This window comes from Bubalus bubalis, chromosome 10, assembly GCF_019923935.1.
Source record: "Bubalus bubalis isolate 160015118507 breed Murrah chromosome 10, NDDB_SH_1, whole genome shotgun sequence".
Lineage (NCBI taxonomy): Eukaryota > Metazoa > Chordata > Mammalia > Artiodactyla > Bovidae > Bubalus > Bubalus bubalis.
The window spans coordinates 74308068-74334807 of NC_059166.1; the positions used below are offsets into that span (position 1 = coordinate 74308068).

Genomic DNA, 26740 nt, shown 5'->3' on the forward strand with positions numbered 1-26740 from the left:
TGTTCCTTCTACCTCTTTTCCTCACTTCTTACGTGTTTTATCTTTGGTTTGAGAAGAGTAACAATCACTGAAAAAGGCACATCTCAGAAGAGGAACAATTACAAGACATAATATCTCCTTTAAATTGCAGGAGCAGAAACCAAATCTATAGTAGGTAAATTTAAATACTAAAGAGTCAAGTTGAGGGTATAAAAAATGAGTATTCTAAACCTTCAGTTCAGTTCAGTCACTCAGTCATGTTCGACTCTTTGCGACCCCATGGACTGCAGCACACCAGGCCTCCCTGTCCATCACCAACTCCCGGAGTTCATTCAAACTCATGTCCATTGAGTCGGTGATGCCATCCAGCCATCTCATCCTCTATCGTCCCCTTCTCCTCCTGCCTTCAATGTTTCCCAGCATCAGTGTCTTTTCTAATGAGTCAGTTCTTCACATCAAGTGGCCAAAGTACTGGAGTTTCAGCTTCAGCATCGGTTCTTCCAATGAACATTCAGGACTGATTTCCTTTAGGATGGACTGGTTGGCTCTCCTTGCAGTGCAAGGGACTCTCAAGAGTCTTTTCCAACAGCACAGTTCAAAAGCATCAATTTTTCGGCACTCAGTTTTCTTTATAGTCCAACTCTCACATCCATACATGACCAATGGAAAAACCATAGCCTTGACTAGACGGACCTTTGTTGGCAAAGTAATGTCTCTGCTTTTGAATATGCTGTCTAGGTTGGTCATAACTTTTCTTCCAAGGAGCAAGCATCTTTTAATTTCATGGCTGTAGTCACCATCTGCAGTGATCTTGGAGCCCCCCCAAAGTAAAGTCTGCTACTGTTACCACTGTTTCCCCATCTACTTCCCATGAAGTGATGGGACCAGATGGCATGATCTTAGTTTTCTGAATGTGAGCCTTAAGCCAACTTTTTCACTTTCCTCTTTCACTTTCATCAAGAGGCCCTTTAGTTCTTCTTCACTTTCTGCCATAAGGGTGGTGTCATCTGCATATCTGAGGTTATTGATATTTCTCCCAGCAATCTTCATTCCAGCTTATGCTTCATCCAGCTCAGCATGTCTCATGATGTATTCTGCATAAGTTAAATAAGCAGGGTGACAATATACAGCCTTGACATACTCCTTTCCCGATTTGGAACCAGTCCGTTGTTCCATGTTCAGTTCTAACTGTTGCTTCCTGACCTGCATACAGGTTTCTCAAGAGGCAGGTCAGGCGGTCTGGTATTCCCTTCTCTTTCAGAATTTTCCAGAGTTTATTGTGATCCACACAGTCAAAGGCTTTGGCGTAGTCGACAAAGCAGAAATTCTAAACCTTACAAAAGATATATTTGCTGTAAAATTCAGGATTTTATTTCATACTTATTCTCCTGCAGTAGGAAATATGTACCAGCCAGTTCACTTAACTATTAATCCCTAAGATTGGGGTGGGGTGGGTGGAGGGGGAGAGGAGGAGTGGAGTGGTGGTGGTATGAAAATAGTAAGGTAGGAAAAACCAAGCAAAATTTTGAATAACCTAGCTGTCAATATTTTTTTTTTAGCAACCTGAAGAGGGCAAGGAAAACAGGAAATGTACTACATAAGGCCATCTCAGAAGCCATTCTCTTAAGGGTAAACTGGACAAAAGATTCCAATTGTTAAAAGATTAAATATCTGTGCTGATAGCCAAAATGCTTTTCAGATAGTTCATAAAAACAAAGTTCTTAACTTCCTCAGATATGGCTTTAAAAAAACTGGCAACACATACATGATTTGTCGCCCAGTGCTATCTATTGAATCTTCCCCTGTGGCTCAGCCGTAGAGAATCCATCTGCAATGCAGGAGACACAGGCGACGCATGTTCAATCCCTGGTGGGGAAGATCCCCTGGAGGAGGGCATAGCAACCTACTCCAGTATTCTTGCCAGGAGAATCCCATGGACAGAGGAGCCTGGCAGGCTACAGTCCATAGTGTCGCAAAGAGTCAGAAACTACGGAAGTGACTGAGCATGCAGGCACATTATCTATTGAAAATGTCACACATTTCACAGAACAAACTGCACAGAGTAGCTAACACATATTAGTTTAAAATTTAATTAAAATATCAAAAATTTAGTCTCTTAGTTTCCCTAATCACATTAAGTTTTCAGTGGATATATATAGCTAATAGCTGCCTCCCTGGACAATGCCACTGTTTCACTGTTATACAAAATATCATCAGACAGCACCTATAAGAAGCTAGAGGCCATGCTTTAGCAGATACTCATATCACGCTGCTATGCCTGAAGTCCTTTCACAAGGATATCTTATAAAACAAAAGACAAATCCACAAGCGACTCAAATTTCCCACTACTACTGCTGTTTAGTCTAAGCTGTGTCCAACTCTTTGCAACCCCATGGACTGCAGTCCACCAGGATCCTCTGTCCATGGTATTTCCCAGGCAAGAATGCTGGGGCGAGTTGCCATTTCCTTCTCCAGGGGGTCTTCCCAACCCAGGAATCTAGCTTGTGTCTCCTGCATTGGCAGGTGGATTCTTTATCACTGAGACACCTGGGAAACGTGTGTGTGTGTGTGTGTGTGTGTGTGTGTGTGTGTGTGTATGCACATGTACGTACACCCATAAATACAACCATAAAAAAAAATCTTTTAGTATTTTGGTAAATTTAGGAAAACTTTAAGAGAAAATTAGATTTAGGATGAAATCTCATGCAAGATGCAAGTTTGGTTCATTATGTATATGAGATAAAATATCTGAACAAGTTGGTAGAATACTGAAGCTGGTAATATTTGTGGGCTAAGAACTGACTATAGTATAATTCACTTTTCAAATAAGCAACATATTTTAAGAGTTAACCTTAAAGAAACATTTGAAATACTTCCACCAGGGCCTTTCTGACAGCAAGAGTGAGATATCTGTATGTCAAATCATGCAAGGAGAAAAATCATTCCTGTTTTTTCTTCTTTCTCTATTCTAGCAAGATCACTTTATGCTCACACGGCAGCAACAAATTTCCATTAAAAATGGGAATGAAGGAGAAATTCAGAAAGACTTTCAGTTTCTCTAAGGATTTTTAAATACCTATTACCTCTACAAATAAATTCCCATTCTAATAGTCAATATCTCCATCTTCTCCTTTCTGAATCCCAATTCTTTTAATTCTCAAACAGAAAGCAATTATTGTTCTCCTTTCTTCAATTTATGTCCTATTACAGTATTCTTAAAATTTACAATCCTAGGAATCTTTCTCTTCACTTCTCTTCTCAAGATTTTACTTAAGTACATAAACCATATTTATTATCTGAAAGTCATATCAGTATAACCTTAATTTCACAATTTTCATATTGGTCAATTATTCACTAGACTTGCTGAATTCATTCCTTTCAGTGCTCTAATACGTTGTTCTACCAATAGCATTAAAAGCTGAAAATTTTACTAATATATTTTACAGTATTAGTTTGAATTTACCCACTCCAGTGTTCTTGCCTGGAGAATCCCAGGGACAGGGGAGCCTGGTGGGGCTGCTGTCTATGGGGTCACACAGAGTCGGACATGACTGAAGCGACTTAGTAGCAGCAGCAGCAGTTTGTATTTAGTATAACTTGAATCAATATGTGTGAATACAAAAGCACTTACCATTCTGAGTTTTTTAATGCAACTTTCAGTCAAAAGCATGGGTAAATTTCGTAGAATGAAATTGGCGGGGAATGCTACAAAAACACCTGCTCTGAATTAAACCATATGATAATACTTAATGGCTTATCCCAAAGTAGCTTGTTAGCAGCTCAATTTATTAATACTATGAAGTTATATACTTCCTAACTCTTATCTTGACTGCATTTTAAGTCTCTACTTTTATCCTTTTATGTTTCACAGAATGGTAGTTTAAAAGTCACATAAAATGGGGATTACTTCATTATCCAACATTAATTATCACTCAACTTGGCACATTCAAGTTATTACATCATATATCTTCTTGTGATATTATTTCTCAAGATAGGAACAAAACATAGACTTACCAGAGATTTATATTTCTTTTCGAGAAGTCTTAGTACTGCAGTTCTGCTATAATATGCATGCTAAAATTAGGAGGAAAATGACATTTAATATTCAGGCTATACCATTCAAAATCTATTTTTCCTGCATCATTTCTTTCTAATAACATAAATTACAGAATAACTTAGTTTAAATTATTGTAATCAAAGCAAAACAGGTTTTTCTAAGTACAATGATTTATAAGCATAGCAATCACAAGAATGCAAATCATATTAAAAACTGGAGCATTTACTAATAGACCAATATCCCTGATCTATCCAGGGATAGATTCTATTCTTCAGTTGTGTCCAGTTACCATACTAAGTTATTTTAAAACCAAAAAATATGCCTGACTACCAGTTTATGACAGAGCCTAAACGGAAGATTAAGAAATGAGGGCAAGGAGGGGTGAGGGGAGAACTCGCAACTCTCACAACAAGGAGGGAACTGTAATGTTTACATACACAGAAGTATGCCTAGGTTGAAACGCTCTCAAGGGACAGTATCTTAATCATTCCCTGCCAACCATATTTTAAAACCAATTCAAAGTGCCAAAAAAACTCTCCTTAGAACTAAACAAAAATGAGATTAAAATATGTTTTTTATGCATTGTACAAAAGGGAAATTTTACATAAATATTACTTAGGTTCAATATCATTAGCCTTTAATGTAGTTTTTCATTTTACTTTAAAAAATAATATTCTGTAAAAGCTATCAGAACTTCTGGGGAATAGAATTTAATCAAATGAGGTTTGCATTAGTTGAGAGCTAATCAAAACCCTTTGTTTTGGGGGGGGGCTTCCCTTGTGGCTCAGTTGGTAAAGAATCCACCTGCAGTGAAGGAGACCTGGGTTCAGCCCCTGGGTTGGGAAGATTCCCTGGAGAAGGGAAAGGCTACCCACTTCAGTATTCCTGCCTGGAGAATTCCATGGACTGTATACTTCATGGGGTCACAAAGAGTTGTACGCGACTGAGTGACTTTCACTCTCACTTTCTGTGTTTTAACCCTTGTAGCTTAAAATGTTTAAAAAAAATCATTAATCCATTTTTCAGGTTTAGTAAGAGAAATATGCTGCCTTACAATTAAACTACTGACCATGTTCTGAAAAGAAAGCCTCATAGTACATCCCTTAGACCATAGTTCACATACCACAACCCTCAGGTCAAAGTTAGCTGCCTCCTGATATTTGGTGAACAATGTTTTATTTATAGATGCTTTTGGGCTATGGCAGAGAACTGATTAGTTGCATCAGAGACAGGACAGTCTACAAAGCCAGAAATATTTATTGTCTGGCTCTTAACATAAAGTATGACAATTTCTGCCTTAGAGAAGTAAAAAATGTGATAAATTTTAGTAATACTAGAACACAGTGGGAGCTATTTAATAATTTTCTGTTGGTTGGTTTTCCTGTGATGTGTCTCATTCTCTTTAGAATTAAGTGCTGACAATAAAAATGTTAAGTGAAAAAAGTTAATTATAAGCACTTAGAATATGATGTGTTAAAATTAATCTGTTTAGGTCTTTTTTAAAGCATACAACCACATAAAATAAAATCTCAATAGTTGTTAGGCCCATATATAGAATTAGAGATATTTAATTTTATTTGTGCTTTTACATATTTTGTATATGTTTTATAATAGTGGTATAATTTGATAATCAAAAAAAGAAAAAGGTCAAATATCAGATTGAGGAACAAAGTTTCAGTTTCGGTTCAGTTCAGTTCAGTTGCTCAGTCGTCTCCGACTCTTTGCGACCCCATGGACTGCAGCACGCCAGGCTTCCCTGTCCATCACCAAATCCTGGAGCCTACTCAAACTCCTGTCCATTGAGTCGGTGATACCATCCAACAATCTCATCCTTTGTCGTCCCCTTCTCCTCCTGCTTTCAACCTTTTCCAGCATCAGGGTCTTTTCTAATGAGTCAATTCTTCGCATCAGGTGGCCAAAGTATTGTTTCACCTTCAGCATCAGTCCTTCCAATGAATATTCAGGACTGATTTCCTTTATGATGAACTGCTTGGATCTCCTTGCTGTTCAAGGGACTCTCAAAAGTCTTCTCCAACACCACAGTTCAAAAGCATCAATTCTACGGTGCTCAGCTTTCTTTAACTCCAACTCTCACATCCATACATGACCACTGGAAAAACCACAGCTTTCGCTAGACAGCTGTTTCGCTAGATAGCTTTGTTAGCAAAGTAATATCTCTGCTTTTTAATATGCTATCTAGGTTGGTCATAACTTTTCTTCCAAGGAGCAAGCACCTTTTAATTTCATGGGTGCAGTCACAATCTGCAGTGATTTTTGGAGGCCAAAAAAATACTCTGTCACTGTTTTCATTGTTTCCTCATCTATTTGCCATGAGGAACAAAGAGTTCAGGCTAAATTAAGTTGAGCAAGCATTTACCAAACATATACTATATGGAGGCCAGGTAAATGTTAAGCACCAGATGCTTTGGTTAACCGGGCATTATCATACAGTTGATATGATAATGCAAACCATTCAATTTCACAGTAATCCAAGTCTATGCCCCAAACAGTAATGCTGAAGAAGCTTAAATTGAACAGTTCTATGAAGACCTACAAAACCTTCCAGAACCAACACCCAAAAATGAGGTTCTTTTCATTATAGGGGACTGAAATGCAAAAGTAGTAAGCTAAGAGATTCCTGGAGTAATAGGCAAATTTGGCCTTGGAGTACAGAATGAAGCAGGACAAAGGCTAATAGAGTTTTGCCAAGAGAACTCACTGGTCATAGCAAATGCCCTCTTCCAACAACACAGGAGAAGACTCTACACATGGACATCATCAGATGGCCAACACTGAAATCAGAATGATTATGTTCTTTGCGGCCAAAGATGGAGAAGCTCTATACAGTCAGCAAAAATAAGACCAGGAGCTGACTGTGGCTCAGATAATGAACACCTTATTGCCAAACTCAGACTTAAACTGAAGAAAGTAGAGAAAACCACTGACCATTCAGGTAGGACATAAATCAAATCCCTTAATATTATATAGTGGAAGTGAAAAAGACATTCAATGAATTAGATATGATAGAGTGGCTGAAGAACTATGGACGGAGGTTCTTGACACTGTACAGGAGGCAGTGATCAAGACCATCCCCAAGAAAAACAAATGCAAAAAGGAAAAATGGTTGTCTGAGGAGGCCTTGCAAGTAACTGAGAAAAGAAAAGAGGTGAAAGGGAAAGGAGAAAAGGAAGATAGGTCCATTTGAATGCAGAGTTCCAAAGAATAGCAAAGAGAGATAGAAAGCCTTCTTCAGTGATCAGTGCAAAGAAATAGAGGAAAACAATAGGATGGGAAAGACTAGAGATCTCTTCAAGAAAATCAGAGATACCAAGGGAACATTTCATGCAAAGATGGGCACAATTAAGGACAGAAATGGTATGGACATAACAGAAGCAGAAGATATTAAGAAGAGGTGGCAAGAATACACAGAAAAGATCTTCATGACCCAGATAATCACAATGGTGTGATCACTCACCTGGAGCCAGATCTCCTGGAATGTGAAGTCAAGTGGGCCTTAGGAAGCATCACTACAAAGCTAGTGTAAGTTATGGAATTCCAGTTGAACTCTTTCAAATCCTAAAAGATGATGCTGTTAAAGTGCTGCACTCAGTATGCCAGCAAATTTGGAAAACTCAACAGTGGCCACAAGACTGGAAAAGGTCAGCTCTCATTCCAATTCCAAGGAAATGTAATGCCAAAGAATGTTCAAACTACCACACAATTGCACTCATCTCACAGGCTAGCAAAGTAATACTCAAAATTCTCCAAGCCAGGCTTCAAACAGTACATGAACCATGAACTTCAGATGTTCAAGTTGGATTTAGAAAAGGCAGAGGAAGCAGAGATCAAATTGCCAACATCCACTGGATCATCAAAAAAGCAAGAGAGTTCCAGAAAAACATCTACTTCTGCTTTATTGATTATGCCAAAGCCTTTGACTGTGTGGATCACAACAAGCTGTGGAAAATTCTTAAAGAGATGTGAATACCACACCCCCTGATCTGCCTCCTGAGAAATCTGTATGCAGGTCAAGCAACAGTTAGAACTGGACATGGAACAACAGACTGGTTCCAAATCCGGAAAGGAGTACATCAAGGCTGTATATTGTCACTCTGCTTATTTAACTTATATACAGAGTACATCATGAGAAATGACAGGCTGGAAGTAGCACAAGCTGGAATGAAGATTGCTGGGAGAAATATCAATAACCTGATGTGCAGATGATATCACCCTTATAGCAGAAAGTGAAGAAGAACTAAAGAGACTCTTGCTGAAAGTGAAAGAGGAGAGTAAAAAAGTTTGTTTAAAACTCAGCATTCAGAAAACAGAGATCATGGCATTCGGTTCCATCACTTCATGGCAAACAGATGGGGAGACAATGGAAACAGCAATAGACTTTATTTGGGGGGCCTCCAAAATCACTGAGATGGTGACTGCAGCCAGGAAAGTAAAAGACACTTGCTCCTTGGAAGAAAAGCTATGACCAATCTAGACAGCATATTAAAAAGCAGAGACACTACTTTGCTGACAAAGATCTGTCTAGTCAAAGCTATGGTTTTTCTAGTAGTCATGTATGGATGTGAGAGCTGGACTATAAAGAAAGCTGAGTACTGAAGAATTGATGCTTTTGAACTGTGGTGTTGGAGAAGACTCTTGAGAGTCCCTTGGACTGCAAGGAGATCCAACCAGTCAATCTTAAAGAAAATCAGTCCTGAATATTCATTGGAAGGACTGATGCTGAAACTGAAATTCCAATTTTTTGGCCACCTCCTGCCAAGCACTGATGTATGTGAAAAGACCCTGATTCTGGAAAACATGGAAGGCGGGAAGAGAACGGGCTGACAGAGGATGAGATGGCTGGATGGCATCACCAACTCAATGGACATGAGTTTGAGTATACTCCGGGAGTTGGTGATGGATGGGGAAGCCTGGCGTGCTGCTGTCCATGGGGTCGCAAAGAGTCAGAGACGACTGAGCGCCTGAACTGAACTGATACAGTTGAGATAAAAATTAAAAAAAAATAAAGCATCAGCTAGATAACATCCAAATCATGCTAAGTAATAATGAAGCATGTTGCTGTTTTGTATGGTTTGCATGGCAAGATATGGCCCATTCCCATCCTTCCCAGTGCAACAAATACACGTTGAGAGGGACAAAGACATAAGAACACAGCCCAATATAACTATGACTACTGTCAGATGCAGACTACTCTTACTCAACAGCAGAAGAGGGAGGTAACAGTGTTTAATAATCTTTTAATATTAGTACAGTTCTAAGGCAGTGGTCATTTCCACAGGCAGTCACCAGCATTCCGGCATTAAACACATTTTCTAAACTGCAGATTCAGGAGGTGGCAAATGAAGAGATGTTTCCAGACATCTATAAGCCAGAGAAAAATGAAACTGAACCCTTATGGTTTACCACATCTTCTTTAAAAATTCATAGCTTTAAAACTAAGATATGAGACTTCTCTGGCAGTCCAACAGTTAACTCTGCACTTCCAATGCAGGGGGCACAGGTTTCATCCCTGGATGGGGAACTAAGATCTCATACCTGGAGTGGCAAGGCCAAAGGCTTTTAAAAATTAAAAAATAAAATAAAATAAGACATGATTTGGAATAGGTCATTCAGTTTAGTAGATTCAAATGAATTACCATTAAAATCCTATTCGGAATCTGTCACCTACTAGGTAAAGAATACTGAGCAAGTTACTTTTTTATGCCTCAGGTGCTGCATCTGTAAAATAGGATAATAATACTGCCTATGTCATAAACTGTTGTAAGAACTGAGTTAACACATGTAAACATGATTAGAATTCTTGACACTGTAAACAAACAGCAGCTATTTTTTAAAACAATACAGCAATACAAAGAAAGGTAGAAAAACATTCCGTATTTCCTTACCATCCACTTTTTGAACCACACAGCTTTGGTATCCACCAATGCAAGAAAATATATCGGATCCAAAATTTTTTGTGAGACAAGATGGCTTTGATCATGTTTAACTGATAACAAAGACAAGGTACTCTCCACAATTTCTTCCATATACCTAATAGTTTGGGAAATAAGTGATTTTTAGAAAAAAAAATGTTATATATATAACAGTGACATTTTTCATTTATGGAATGATAAAGTAATGGGTAATATTTAGAAACATCATTTTTAATATTTCAGTAAATGACAGAGATGAGATTCACCCCCAATTTCCTCTGCTCTAAAAACTTACGTTCTACTTCAACACTGGCTGTTCAAATTTAACTTTCCTTTTTAGACCACAGTTACCCTTACAACCTCATGAAAAATCTTAGAATTAAAAAGGGAAAAGTTTAAAGAACATTGAAGGAACTTCACCAAAGTATCAAAGACTCAAAGACCAGTAATGAAAGAACCTGAGGCTACAGCACCCTCTTTTTACCTTGTTGTGATAATTTTGCTGCTGTTTAGTCACTAAGTTGTGCCCGACTCTTTTTGCAACCCCATGGACTGTAGCCTACCAGGTGCCTCTCTTCATGGGATTAACCAGGCAAGAATACCGAAGTGGGTTACATGTACTTCTCCAGGGGATCTTTCAGACCCAGGCATCAAACCCACAATCTCCTGCATTGGCAGGTGAATTTTCCACAGCTGAGCCACTTGAGAAACACATTGTGATAATCAAACTGTATTATATATACTGGTATAGAGCCATTCACATAGCTAAGTACAAAACATGAAAAGCTAAAAACAAACTGCATAAAATCAGTTGACTATCTACTTTTTGAAATTTATGTGGCTAGTAAGATTCCTAATCTCATTACTGGTATAAATTAGGGGGCTTACTTTTCTGGGTGTCGAATCCAAAAAGATGGAGCCTCTTTCTGATATTCATTTAGAAGACGAATCTATAAAACAGTGTATAACCATTCTCAAAAGTTTAGAATTCTTAAATACAGAATTACATCAAGAGAAATAAAAGCATATTACAGAAAGTAAATACCTTTTTAAGTAAATGGGTCACATTAGGATTACTTATGTCTATGCCAGTTGAAAGAGTAGGAATATTATTTTCTCTAGAAAGAAAGTATAACTCCAAATATTTAGCTAAAAAGGAAAAGTAAAAATAAGGTTATTATGCCATTCAGTTATAGTGCTTTCTAAAAAGTTATTTCCTGTCCATTTTTCTTAAGCACAAATTTTTAAAAGTTTTGAAAATGATATAATGAACATACCTAAGCTTGTATAAATTTCCTTGGTCATATGTAATGGTGAAAGTGTAAACGTCTGTGCATAGAATTTTAAAATCCGGTCCTATGGAAATTAAACAAAATTTGTATCCAAGATTCTTTCATCATCTATTTTTGTAAGAATCATTTTTTCACAAAGCAAAAACCTTAATAAACACATGACCATTCAAAAACTTCAATAGAAATGTAACTAAAATGGCACATTCTTGTGTTAGTTGGCAAAAAGTAAAGTCAACCAAAACTAAGAGTCAATCTAATGCAGCAGAACATTGTAAAATTTGGTAATAGTGGGGATACAGACATGATGAGGCAGAGTGAGGTTCACTAAAGGAAGGAAACAATATAATCTGTTATAATCTGACACAATGTAAAGGTGTCAGACAAGGAAACAGTAGGAGTACTACATGTAAAAAACAAAAAACCCACTCCTTTCCAAATCCAGTATCTGTTTTTGTTTTAATTGCTTACAGGAAAGTTTAGACTTTTAGGACTTCAATAATTTTACCTACTCCCAAGAAAAATATTATATTGTAAAATTTTACATTATTAAAACGTAAAGTAGGAATTATTACAATGTAAAAAAATTAAATGAGATAATAGAAGTAGTCAGTACGTGACACTAACAGGTACTCAGAAATGACAGTTTATCATTTTAATTATACCAACTTTGATGGGATTAATCTTAATAGTGAAATTCAATTTTTCATTATAAAAATAAAATTCCCTCAAATGTTCTACTTTGAGGAAAAAACTAATAACCTTGCCTATATCAAATATAGGAAGATACCCCGGTGGCTCAGATGGTAAAGCGTCTGCCTGCAATGCAGGAGACCTGGGTCAGGAGGATCCCCTGGAGAAGGAAATGGCAACCCACTCCAGTACTCATGCCTGGAAAATTCCATGGATGGAGAAGCCTGGTGGGCTACAGTCCACGGGGTCGCAAAGAGTCGGACACGACTGAGCAACTTCACTTTCACTTTTCATATCAAATATTAGATTAATACATTTAAGAAAATGGTTACCCAAGAAGATGTCAGATGGTAAAGAATCTGCCCACAATGCGGGAGACCTGGGTTCAATCCCTGGGTTGGGAAGACACCCTGGAGAAGGGAATGGCAACTCACTCCAATATTCTTGCCTGGAGAATTCCATGGGCAGAGGAGCCTGGTGGGATATAGTCCATGGAGTTGCAAAGAGTTGCATACAGTTGAATGACTAACACACACACACACACACACACACACAAATGACTAAAAATATATTGCAAAAACCCAAGAGATTCTTACCGAACATAGGGTATTAATTAATTTGGGAAGCATGTTTTCATAGTTGCAGCAATTGGTAAGCATTAATATTTGTCACACTTTCAAACACTATATACTTCACTCAGTTACATGTAAGTATCCTTCGGAGTAGAAAATGAAGAAACAAAATTGAACTCAAGAATTTGGATAAAGCATAAGTTTTAGACAAAAAGAATACCATGCCTTGTTTCCTACTCAAATGATTGGTTCTGTTGTCATCGCTCCTCGGGTGACTGCTTCTTCCAATGTTATTGCCTTAAGTACTAACACAAACTCTTGCTGCATCCAAACCAAAGCACTTAAATTGATCCAGCATGATCTTTACAATGTTTATAAAAGGAATAAAGAAAACCTATTAGAGCACTATTCTATCTTTAGGAGGGAAACTTAAACAATTGTCTTTCCAGTTAGAATGCGTTGAAGTGAAAAGGTAACCGTGAAATATCTTTCCCCCTGGAATCCTTCAGAATTTTTGAGAAGTCTGCATCACCCTCTGGTGTTAGTATTGTTGAACTACATCCAGGACTGAGTAAACACCCTTTTCCCTCTTACAAAAATATGAACAAATCATTTGTTTCCAAATCCCTTCTGTTTACCAGTAAAATTATACTTTCAATGATGAAAGGTATTTTTAAGTAGTAAAAAGGTATTGAGATTTATTTTTATGAACTGTTTACTGTCTCATCTTCTAGAATGTAAGTTCTACACAGACAAAGGGCTCTGTTTTGCTCAGTGTGTTCCCAGCATCTGATCTAGAATGATGTGTATTGTAGGTAAATTTATCTTTTACTTATACCTTAAAAAATTCTATATAAAAAAAACCTTATATATTTTAAGGACACTTTTTTCCTTCACTGATATATCTTTTATGAAGAAAAAGGCATTTAAAAAACTTTTTTGTAGTTAACTGTGATGCTGGAATACAGACCGGATTTTTTTTTTAATCCCATATAATTACTGCACTTTTTAACGTAACCTTGCTTTTCATCACATAGTGTTTCTGAGAAGTCATATGTGAATCATTTTTTACATAACTACCTCTACTACTTTGCGACCTTAATTTTTGCAGTTGTCTATATTTGCTGTATAATTCATCTCTATTATCTTCTAATGTATTAGCTTTACAGTTTTCTAACTTCTCTTTCTAGGCAGTTGGTGGTAGTGGTTTACTTGCCAAGTCATGTCCAACTCTTGCAATCATGAACTGTAGCCCGCCAGGCTCCTCTGTCCATGGGATTCTCCAGGCAAGAATACTAGAGTGGGCTGTCATTTCCGTTTCCAGGGGATCTTTGAGACCCAGGAACCAAACCTGGGTCGCTTGCATTGCAGGCAATTCTTTACCAACTGAGTTAGGAGGGAAACCCTTCTAAGCACTTAAGCAATCTCTAACACTTAAATACACAAGGAAAATGCTTATTTAAATCTTTCAGAGTAAATTTTAATCATTCCAAGTTCAAGTTTTCACATATGAATTCTTTCAAAAACACACTCTTTCTTTTAAAATATTTTTCTTAATTGAAAAACAATGACACAGATACTTGGATGTCCCTTTAGAAGATAAAAACAAAATGCATACACTAATAAAGTCTGTCTTGGCAATGAAGTGTGATACTAACCAGACCCTGAATTTAATCATGACGTAGTAAGCTAATTCCCTAAAAAAAAAAAAAAAAAAAAAAACTTGACAATTCAAAAGCTGGAGGTGAATTTCCATAAATATTTGAGCTACTATTAAAGACAATTATATTCCATTTGCTTCTAGAATGGTAGGGAAAAAAACAGAAAATGTTTATACTTCTGTAAGCATTTCCTTACACTAAATACAGGATCAGGATCTGAAAGATACACTGTCAGCTTCTCACAGAGAGTGGTCCAGTTTTCACAGTTCAGGACATCAGATGGAGGAGCTGAACACAATGTTTGCAAGGCTTCATATCTCACCTATAATTTTTTAAAAGAATTTTTATTAATAATCAGCCACCAAAATAACAGCAATTCTCAAAATATTTAACAAACATTGAAAGGCTGAGTTTGGATAATTGCTTTAAAGAGCCAATTGAGACTCAGATGCCCTTTCATGAAACAATTCTTGATAACCGATTTTTTTAGACTACTTAGCAGAGAAACAAAATAGGTTATTTCATATAATGCAAAAACTAAAAAAACACTAAAAGTTCAAGATGTTTCAGAAAAACAAATTTTTTGGCCCATCCAATATCCTGGGAGATTCTAGGTCACATGTCTGAGGGGAACAGGAGAAGGTATGGTGGTCAAATCTGAAAAGCCAGAATAAAGTGTCCCAGTGTCTCCTCCCATAGACTTTCCTCACTAGAACAATCCCCCACACATGGTCCTGAGGCAGGAGGCAGATGGGTCCCGCCAGGGTAAAGCAACTGGAGATTCATTCTCTATTGATGGAAACTCCAAGATAAGAATAGAGGGCAATTAAGGGAGGAGGCTGGACCCTGGAGAGAACACATATTTCTCATTCCCACAGTCAGGAGACCTCCCCGACCACACATGTGCAGAAAAGGCTCCTTGGAAACCAAACTGGAGTCAAATCAAGGGATGTTCTACCCAGAAGCCTTTTCAGTAGGATCCATCTTGGCTAAGAGATGCACATGTACACAAGAATCCTGAGATACACCAAATATGGACTGCAAACCAGGCAAATCATAATGACTGGTCAAAGGAAACCTGAAAGAAATGTTCCATATAAGTGATTCAAACTGCCATGTGGGCACAACTCAGGGACTCTCCCTCTGAGTCTGCCAAAATGTCTATCCATATGTACTGTACTCTTTTTCCTAATAAATACTTCACTTTCTTCACTATTTTCTGTCTTTGTGGAAATTCTCTTCTGCAAAGTGGAAGGGCCAGGGCCCTTGTCACTGACCACTGGTCTAGTGGCTAGGATCTGGTGCTCTCACCGCCACGACCCAGCCCAATCTCTGGTTGGGAACCAAGCCCAGCTCTAAGCCACTGCAGGCCAAGGCCACCCAATTTCAGTCCTACAGTTTGAGGACTCGAATTCTAAAACCTTGCCCATATGCTCCTGATAAGGCATTCCCACTCCAAGATATATGAACAATTCTCACAAAACAATTGATTTTAACTTGCTTTTGCTTCTACATCATATTTTCTGACCTAGTAACCACTGTGGAGGGTGGGGGGAGTCATTCAGCAATGTGATGCAAAACTGAATTTCTGAATTTTCATATAAATCTTTTTGAGAAGAAATCCAATCAGAATTCTCAAAATCCAATTAGAATTTACTTAGGACAGTATGACCCAAGAGACAGCAGTGGCAAAAAGCTCTATTCCAATCAGAAGTGGAATAAAGCTTCTCTGCCTCTCACTCTCCAACTAGTGAGTTCCTCAAAATTTGGTTGTTTTTCAGCTGACTGAAGCCTAGTGAGAGGAAAAAAAAAAAAAAAATGAGTCAAAAAGCTAAGATCTTAGAACACCAGGCACTCCAAATCAGGATGTCAAGTTTAGGGTGAAAAATACAATACATATGTGTTTTTAAATGTCTATATATTCATATGAAAGACTTCTAAATACAATTTTATTTGGGATAAGGTTAAGCAGGACTAGAAATAAAATTTTAAAACATAGTAAATTTCTCCTTTTCAGTTAATTTTTAGGACAAAATTCCATTAACAATTTACTACTTGTTCAGAACAAAAGTTTCTAATCATGTACAGATTTCCAAACAATCCACTTAAAAACAATAATATTGTTGTCATATAAAGTCAGGTCCGATTGCTGATCTGTTGAAACATTTACTAAAAATCTAGAAAATAAATCAGAATGTGAAATGCTGAGAGAAAAGAAAAAGATCAGTAAGAGTAAATCATAGCTATTCATTTGGTTTAAAATAAAAAGTTGAAGAAAAACAACGTATTTCAAAATTCAGACCAAATGGTAAGATGTACGAGATGTCAGGTACTTCAAAAACCCTATAATTTTCTATGTCAAGAGAAACAGACACTGTCAAATGAAAGAAAACTTCATAAAAATTAATTTATATAGTTATTACAATATAAAGAAATATTCAGTAAAACTGCTTTTAAAAAATGTTTTCAAGTAAACGAATATATGTGTCAAAGTTGCTCATACTTTCCAAAGTAGAAAGAGCATTAAATGAAGTTTTTTTCCTTCAAAGAAATCACTAAATTATCACATACAAAGTGACAGTGAAGGAACAGTTTGGGGGGAAACTGCTCATAACTTCATCTCCTTGAAAACTGAAACTAGAAATAAAAATTTCCTCTTATAAACTGTGACAGTTCTCTAAAGAGAACATCTCTTATTCTGTGACTCTTCATTTCAAGACTAGAAGGTCTAGCAGGAATGTAACCCTAGAACTGTCATGATATTAAAGGATTATCTTGAAGAGAAATAATCCAGCTGCTATAGATTATAATATATAATAAGTATATCTGAGTAAACTTGACAGCTGTCCTTTAAACTTACCTGTTTAGGTTGCCCAGGATCCAACTGGTCTAAAATCAATTGTAATTTTCCTTGACAAAATTTGTAACTCTGTAACACAATTAACAGGACATTTATTCCTTCACTCATTTAGTAGACTTTTAGAGGTATTACTATAAATGATTTTAATATAATTCCAAGCACAAAATGCATTCTGAACAGGAGAAGGGAATGAACTAGTTTGGTTTGGCAGCAAACTTAGATTTTTTTGTATCCCAAGGCATTTAAGTGAGGACAGTGTACCTTCCTATATATGAAGGCTATCATTTGCTGAGCAATTGCAACATGCAGAACATTGTAAGACTCAAAAGACATGTAAAAGTAAAAAGTATTTTACACCCAGGCATCTGAGATCTATGAAACAAAGATAAAACAACATAAATATGAAGGTACTAAAGGTACACAAACCATAACTATAATGCTGACTGAACTTTTTTGTTCCTTTTCTTTTCTGTACTTCTCTATAACCTTTCTTCATGCCTCCTCTTAAGTGAAGAATTTCTGAAGTAAAAACTTTCATCTAGAAAAAGTTTATAGTAGACCATAAGCTATTTTGGAAAAGGAAAGAAACTTTTTATTGCCAAAGCAATTTAAATAATACCTAAAATAACCACTTAAAAATAAAAGCTGCCATCATTATGGAGTAGCCTCATTAATATGCTTACTAACCTATATAAGATATTGGGTTCCCAGGTGGTACAGTGGTAAAGAATCCACCTGCCAATGCAGGAGATGCAAGAGACTCAGGTTCGATCCCTGGGTTGGGAAGATTCCCTGAAGTAGGAAACGGCAACCCACTGTGGAAATCCCACAGACAGAGGGGCCTGCTGGGCTACAGTCCGTGGGGTTGCAACAAGTCGGACACAATTGAGCACACATGCATTACTATACAAGATTCCTTAGTCATCTTAAACACAGTATAAATTATTCCTAAAACATTACATAAGCAATGAAATAACTTATTACACTAGAGATCAGAGTAAGTCTAAAAGTGTGGAAAGCGGGAATACCTACCTTAAAGGTTTTCTGTATTTAACATTTCCTCTAGTGATGTTGTGTATCAGTGGATGGGCAAATTTCCATTGCAACTAACTGCAATAACTGATTTAACTAGAGCATGCAGGTAATGTGTTCCACTGAATACAGATTTGTTAGAAGTATTTAGAACAGCTGAAAGAGTTATATTAAAAATTCCTGCCCCTCTCCCCCACCAAAAAAGGGCGGTCCGGTGGCTAAGACTCCATGCTTCCAATGCAGGGACCAAGGGTTTGATTCCTGGTCCAAAAACTAACATCCCACATGCCATACAGCACAGTCAAGAAATAAATAAATAGATAAATTCCTGAGGGAGCAGGATCTGCTAACTTCATTGCTAAAGCAACACAAAATAGATCTGTTGGTGATATTAATATAGGTAGGTAACTCCAAAAGGAAAAATATTTTTTAAACATATTTACATGAATGAAATTGTAATCCAAGCAAACAATTCCTGAGCAAACTCTACAGGGAAAAGGGCAAGAAGGAGAACAGGTTGATAATCCAAGATGAATTTTGGTCCTACTGCATGATCATGCAGGAGAAGGCAAAGGCACCTCACTCCAGTATTCTTGCCTGGAAAATCCCATGGACAGAGGAGCCTGGTAGGCTGCAGTCCATGGGGTCGCTAAGAGTCGGACACAACTGAGCGACTTCACTTTCACTTTTCACTTTCATGCGTTGGAGAAGGAAATGGCAACCCACTCCAGTGTTCTTGCCTGGAGAATCCCAGGGACGGGGGAGCCCTGTGGGCTGCTGTCTATGGGGTCGCATAGAGTCGGACATGACTGAAGCAACTTAGCAGCAGCAGCAGCAGCATGATCATGCAGATACTAATTAAAGGTCTTTAAATGCCATAGTAAGATTTGTATACATTTCTGTCAAACAAGGTATACCTAGAGATAGTTAACACAAGATGCATTCTGTAACTTTTGTTGTTTTACAGAGATGTACTCACTTTATTCAACACAAACTGAAGATTATTCACATTAGTCAATAACTGTACTAAGTTCAAAATTCACACCACCATCAAAATTAATTACCCTAGAAACCTCTTTTTAAATCTTTGGTTTGTAAACTGTATAAACCATTGAAATACAACTAGTGAAAGAAAGACAACTGTTCTGTTGTTGAAACAAATGACTATGGGAAATAAAATATACAAATATTAAACCTAGTTCATTGGAAGGACTGATGCAGAAGCTGAAACACCAATACTTTGGCCACCTCATGCGAAGAGCTGACTCATGGGAAAAGACTCTGATGCTGGGAGGGATTGGGGCAGGAGGAGAAGGGGACAACAGAGGATGCAATGGCTGGATGGCATCACCAACTCGATGGACATGAGTTTGGGTAAACTCCCGGAGTTGGTGATGGACAGGGAGGCCTTGCGTGCTGCGATTCATGGGGTCGCAAAGAGTCGGACACTACTGAGCAACTGAACTGAACTGAAGTGAACTGAAACCTAGTTATTCCTCAGGCTTTAATATGTCTAACTGCACAATGACTTCTTCTGTATTCTCACAAAAGGAAAAGAAAAAAAAAAACACCAACGAGGGATGAGGACAATAACAGCAAACACTTACATAAGAACTTAAAATGAGGATCTTTAATGTGTGTAGAATGCTTTATGTACATTAAACCTGCAAAGCAATCTTATAAGGTAAATGTTATTACTGTCTCTTCTATAACAGTTAAGAAAATTGAACACAGAAAGAGAGTAAGAAGCCAAAGCCCACAGTTCATAAATGGCAGAGCCAGAGACTGACTTGTTTTCAAGATTCAGAAGGAATTAGCTTCATGTAAAATAGTTTTTCAAAATTGTAGTGCATCTAAAACTTCTTAAAACTATGCACTCTTCATTAAGTCTTAAATATAGAAAAAGTTATTAATTCAAAACAAAAACAAGTTTTTAAAATATTTTCAAATGATAAAGTTCTTAATTTCCTAGATACTTAAGTTATGTGAAAAGTGCTACCATTGAGAAATAAAAACAAAAACCTATTAATATTTAAAAGTATAAAGGAACACATATTCATGAAGGTATTAGCACTGTTAATTAAAGAAATTAGCTTTTCTGGTATCAAATTGTCTCAAGACATTACTATTAAACAAGCAAGCAAGGAAGCTCACACCTGCACCTAACCAATTCTCCTCCCAATCCACCTGTCTCAAGCTTAACTCTAGGCAGATGCACTATTGATACTAGTGTGTTCTTTTTTTCTAGTCTCAGATGACTTTCCTTTCCTACATTTTTAGGATTTTAGGTTTTTATCTTTTTCTGTTTATAAGGCAAATAATAATAATAAAAGTCTGATCAATGGTGGCTCAGAGGGTAAAGCATCTGCCTGTGATCCGGGAGACCCAGGTTCGATCCCTGGGTCGGGAAGATGCCCTGGAGAAGGAAATGGCAATCCACTCCAGTATTCTTGCCTAGAGAATCCCATGGACACAGGAGCCTGGTGGGTTATAGTCCACAGGGTCACAAAGAGTCGGACACGACTGAGCGACTACACCACTACTACAAGAGATGGAGGAACTTCTGAACAACAGTTTGGGCTGCGGTTATCCTATTGCTCTAGCCAATGCTACTGAAAAAGAAAATCCTGTGATTCTTCAGCAGTACTATGACATCCTCAAAAGCAAAGTTCCTCACCAAAAAGAGCACTGTAAAACTCTAAAGATTTTCAGTTCAGTTCAGTTCAGTTCAGTCGCTCAGTCGTGTCAGACTCTTTGTGACCCCATGAATTGGCACGCCAGGCCTCCCTGCGGAGAAGGCAATGGCACCCCACTCCAGTACTCTTGCCTGGAAAATCCCATGGATGGAGGAGACTGGTGGGCTGCAGTCCATGGGGTCGCTAAGAGTCGGACACGACTGAGTGACTTCACTTTCACTTCTCACTTTCATGCACTGGAGAAGGAAATGGCAACCCACTCCAGTGTTCTTGCCTGGAGAATCCCAGGGACGGGGGACCCTGGTGGGCTACCATCTATGGGGTCGCACAGAGTCGGACACGACTGAAGCGACTTAGCAGCAGGCCTCCCTGTCCATCACCATCTCCCAGAGTTCACTCAAACTCACTTCCATCGAGTCGGTGATGCCATCCAGCTATCTCATCCTCTGTAGTCCCCTTTTCCTCCTGCCGCCAAGCACTCCCAGCATCAGAGTCTTTTCCAATGAGTCAACTCTTCGCATGAGGTGGCCAAAGTACTGGAGCTTCAGCTTTAGCATCATTCCCTCCGAAGAACACCCAGGGCTGATCTCCTTTAGAATGGACTGGTTGGATCTCCTTGCAGTCCAAGGGACTCTCAGGAGTCTTCTCCAACACCACAGTTCAAAGGCATCAATTCTTTGGCACTCAGCTTTCTTCACAGTCCAACTTTCACATCCATACATGACCACTGGAAAAACCATAGCCTGGACTAGACGGATCTTTGTTGGCAAAGTAATGTCTCTGCTTTTCAATATGCTATCTAGGTTGGTCATAACTTTTCTTCCAAGGAGTAAGTGTCTTTTAATTTCATGGCTGCAGTCACCATCTGCAGTGATTTTGGAGCCCAAAAAAATAAAGTCTCTCACTGTTTCCACTGTTTCCCCATCTATTTCCCATGAAGTGATGGGATCAAATGCCATGATCTTCGTTTTCTGAATGCTGAGTTTTAAGCTAACTTTTTCACTTTCCTCTTTCACTTTCATCAAGAGGCTTTTGAGTTCCTCTTCACTTTCTGCCATAAGGGTGGTATCATTTGCATATCTAAGATTTTAAGAGAGGCCAAAAATGGGGTTGAACTCAAGATACTCTAAGATTTTAGAAGTTAGGGCAAAACACCAATTAGAGTGATCCAGTGCGTAGCACAAGGGCTTCCCCAGTAGCTCAGCCGTAAAGAACCTGCCTGCCAATGCAGGAGACATAAGAGATGTGGGTTCGATCCTTAGGTCAGGAAGATTCCCTGCAAGATCCTGGGAATGGCAACCCCCTCCAGTGTTTTCGCCTGGAGAATCCCATGGACAGAGGAGCCTGGTGGGCTAGTCCACAGGGTTGAAAAGCATAGCACATACTCAGGGCAAAGGCCTCACACCCAATAAAAGAAAAGAGCTACTTAAGAAAAGTCTTACTGAAAGATTCAAAACCCAGCCACAGCCAAACTTCCTCCTTTGAATGGAAGGAATAGCAGCTCACATTCAAGAAAGTGTGAATGTGTGCACTTTAAGTGTGGCCTTAAATCTGAACTGAGAGCTTGTTTTGCTTAACAACTGAAGGGAATCAAGATCTAGGTAAAAGTAGGAGGAGAAGATCTTATGATTACAACAGGAATATGAAATATGTGTGTTCCTTTCATTTTCATAATGTATAAATTGTCATAATTTAAAGCCAGCTCTCTGTTGCAATTCTGCTTTGTGTTGCCATGATGCCCTTTTTATTATTTTCATGTTCTGTTTTTCATTGTGATAGAAAAGGCTGAGTGTTCATTTTGAATTAATTGGAATACATGTGCTACTTTTAGCAAAAAAAAAAAAAAAGATTCAAAACCCAGTAACAAGATGGGGTTCAAATTGCTTCCAGGAGGCAGTTCAAACACAAAGTCCAAGTAATAGCTTCTTTTCCAGGAAGTAAAAAGCAGAAACAACAAACCTGGCCTTCAGGTGAACAAGTAACAATGGGAAGATACTAGTTTCGGCACTGCTACCGTAACAAGTTACCATAAACTTCATGACTTAAAAAACACCAAAAAAAATAAAATAAAATAAAATAAAAAACACCAATTTATGTATTTTTTTTAACTGTTAGTTGTTCCCAGTGACCCATTTTTCCCCTTCTATAGCCACAGATTTTTATTCATTTATATTTTGACTGTGCTGGGTCTTCACTCCTACACGTGGGCTTACTCTAGTTTCAGTGGGGTGCAATCGCTTCTCTTGCTGCAGAGCACGGACCCTAGAGTGAGTGAGCTTCAGCAGCTGCAGCACAAGAGTTTAGCTGCCCTACTGCATGTAGAATCTTCCTGGACCAGTGATTGAACCCATGTCCCCTGCATTGGCAGGTGGATTCTTAACTACTGGACCACCACGGAAGTTCTCAACACCAATTTACAGTTCTAGAGTTCAGAATACATTCACAGAGCTCTGTTCCTTCTGCCTTCTGGGGAGAATCTATTTCCTTGCCTTTTCTAGCTTCTAGGGACTGCCTGCATGCTGGGATCATGGGCCACCTTCCCTCTTCAAAGCCAGCAACCACTCTGACATCTACTTCAGCCTGCCCAGCACTTTCTCGGCCTCTGACCTTCCTGAGTCTCTCTCATATGGATGCCTGTGATTACATTTGGCTCACCTGAATAATCCAGAATATCTCCCCATCTTAATTTAATCATATTTATAAGCCCCTTGGGCTATGTAAGGTAACAGGTTACAAATTCTGGGAATTAAGACATGAATGTTTTTGAAAGGGCTGTTATTCTGCCTGCATTGGGACCAAAGGATGGGCTTCAAGGAGAGGTAGCCATGAAAGCAAAGAAATGCCTTATATAGGTTCACGTTACAAAAGAACAGCAGTGGACTGTTATACTAAACTCACCTTCTCCATACAAAGTGTACATCTATCTTTTCAGCATTATTTTGCAGACTTTTCCATGTTTAATCACAGTATCAATCCTTTGAGAATTCTCTGCTCACAACTATAGTAAAAATCAGCCAACTTTATTCTTTAATATGCTCAAATGTACACAAATAGTCTCCAAGGAAGTCATGTCCAAAGTTTTTTAATAATGGATCAATATACAATCAGGATTCAATATTTAAAATAATGAGGAAATAAAGCCTACTCTATTCACAAAATACAAATGTTCTACTAATATCAAAACAGCAGCATCAAAATTGTTGACTAAATGTTATTCACAGAATAATTCAGTTTTTTTTAAGCCCAGTGTAAGTAACATCAATTTTGAAGGCATCAATAATAACATCAATATTTAATGGAATGAAAGATTGATATATCTTCAGAGACTCTTTCACTTCTGAGCATATTAATTCAGCCTCTCTTTGGTCAGTTAAAGCAAAGGAATCTTTTTTTCACTAAACAAAAGTATACCCGAACATCTCAGACACACTAACAGACCTTTCAGGACAGTTCCGGCATTTATGTGATTTTTTTCCCAAAGGTCCAGGGATCCCATGCCTTGCGGGTGGTGGGTCTAGTTCAAATTCAATTCAATTAGTCCCTTCTGAAACAAAGTCATATTCATAAGGCAGGCACTTTAACCTGCAGATATACTCTGTGGACATTCCAAAGGAAGCCATATAAACTTAAAGCAAGATCCTTCTCAAGAATCAAAACAAAAACCAAAAATATCTTCTGAAAGTATGATTCCATTTCTACCAAAGCTTTGAATTTCTTCAAAAATCTATGATTCTATGATGGGAAATAACTTGGCATTTGAGATTAACATGCTTAATTGCCAGTTAATCAGTCCTATTTAGATCTAAATATTTTTACTTCTTACAACAAAATAACACGCTCCACTTTTCTCTCTTCTGGTTTAATTTCAGTGTATATGTGCTTAGTCACGTCTGACTCTGTGACCCCATAGACTATAGCCCACCAGACTCCTCTATCCATGCAAGTTTCAAGGCAAGAATCCTGGAGTGGATTGCCATTTCCTCATTCAAAAGATTTTCCCAACCCATGGATCAAAATGGACTCATGAGTCTCCTGCATTGCAGGTGGATTCTTTACCACTGCCCCACCTGGGAAACAATTTCAGTGTAGACATATGGTTTATCTAATAACTAAGAATGCAAAGATCAGTGCAAAGAAATAGAAGAAAACAATAGAATAGGAAAGACTAAAGATCTCTTCAAGAAAATTAGAGATACCAAAGGAACATTTCATGGAAAAATGGACACAATTAAGGACAGAAATGGTATGGACCTAACAGAAGCACAAGATATTAAGAAGAGGTGGCAAGAATACACAGAAGAAATGTATAAAAAAGATCTTCACAACCACGATAATCACGATGGTGTGATCACTCACCTAGAGCCAGACATCCTGGAATGTGAAGTCAAGTGGGCCTTAGGAAGAATCACTACAAACAAAGCTAGTGGAGGTGATGGAATTCCAGGTGAGCTATTTCAAATCCTAAAAGATGATACTGTGAAAGTGTTGCACTCAATATGTCAGCAAATTTGGAAAACTCAGCAGTGGCCACAGGACTGGAAAAGGTCAGTTTTCATTGCAATCCCAAAGAAAGGCAATGCCAAAATGCTCAAACTACCACACAATTGCACTTATCTAACACACTAGTAAATATTCAAAATTCTCCAAGCCAGGCTTCAGCAGTATGTGAACCGTGAACTTCCAGATGTTGAAGCTGGTTTTAGAAAAGGCAGAGGAACCAGAGATCAAATTGCCAACATCCGCTGGATCATCGAAAAAGCAAAAGAGTTCCAGAAAAACATCTATTTCTGCTTTATTGACTATGCTAAAGCCTTTGACTGTGTGGATCACCACAAACTGTGGAAAATTCTTCAAGAGATGGGAATACCAGACCACCTGACCTGCCTCTTGAGGAACCTGTATGCAGGTCAGGAAGCAACAGTTAAAAGTGGACATGGAAACATGTAAAATATCATGTATGAAACGAGTCACCAGTCCAGGTTCGATGCACGATACTGGATGCTTGGGGCTGGTGCACTGGGACGACCCAGAGGGATGGAATGGGGAGGGAGGAGGGAGGAGGGTTCAGGATGGGGAACACATGTATACCTGTGGCGGATTCATTTTGATATTTGGCAAAACTAATACAGTTATGTAAAGTTTAAAAATAAAATAAAATTAAAAAAAAAAAAAAAGTGGACATGGAAAAACAGACTGGTTCCAAATAGGAAAAGGAGTACGTCAAGGCTGTATATTGTCACCCTGCTTATTTAACTTTCATGCAGAGTACATGATGAGAAACGCTGGGCTGGAAGAAGCACAAGCTGGAATTAAGACTGCTGGGAGAAATATCAATAACCTCAGATATGCAGATGACACCACCCTTATGGCAGAAAGTGAAGAAGAACTAAAGGGCCTCTTGATGAAAGTGAAAGAGGAGAGTGAAAAAGTTGGCTTAAAGCTCAACATTCAGAAAACGAAGATCATGGCATCCAGTCCCATCACTTCATAGCAAATAGATGGGGAAACAGTGGAAACAGTGCCTGACTATTTTGGGGGGCTCCAAAATCAATGCAGATGGTGGTTGCAGCCATGAAATTAAAAGGCGCTTACTCCTTGGAAGTAAAGTTATGACCAACCTAGACAGCATATTAAAAAGCAGAGACATTACTTTGTCAACAAAGGTCCGTCTAGCCAAGGCTATGGTTTTTCCAGTGGTCATGTATGAATGTGAGAGTTGGACTGTGAGGAAAGCAGAGCACCGAAGAATTGATGCTTTTGAACTGTGGTATTGGAGAAGACTCATGAGAGTCCCTTGGACTGCAAGGAGAGCCAACCAGTCCATCCTAAAGGAGATCAGTCCTGGGTGTTCATTGGAAGCATTGATATTGAAGCTGAAACTCCAATACTTTTGCTACCTGATGCAAAGAACTGACTCATTTGAAAAGACCCTGATGCTGGGAAAGATTGAGGGCAGGAGGAGAAGGAGATG

At 38.2% G+C, this 26740-nt stretch overlaps 1 protein-coding gene across 2 annotated transcripts in view; it reads right to left on the reverse strand.

Annotated features, from left to right (window-relative positions):
* TBC1D32 (TBC1 domain family member 32) overlaps window positions 1–26740 on the reverse strand; it is a 211652-nt gene that overhangs the window by 168953 nt on the left and 15959 nt on the right. The window contains exons 5-11 of one of the 2 annotated variants that reach the window (XM_025294778.2): window positions 17042–17110; window positions 14378–14503; window positions 11244–11322; window positions 11012–11115; window positions 10855–10916; window positions 9940–10084; window positions 3994–4053 (exon numbers count right to left, since the gene is read on the reverse strand). In XM_025294778.2, the coding sequence (XP_025150563.1) occupies window positions 3994–4053; window positions 9940–10084; window positions 10855–10916; window positions 11012–11115; window positions 11244–11322; window positions 14378–14503; window positions 17042–17110 (645 nt within the window). The remainder of the gene's footprint in view (window positions 1–3993; window positions 4054–9939; window positions 10085–10854; window positions 10917–11011; window positions 11116–11243; window positions 11323–14377; window positions 14504–17041; window positions 17111–26740) is intronic. The other variant, XM_025294780.2, reaches the window with a different exon arrangement.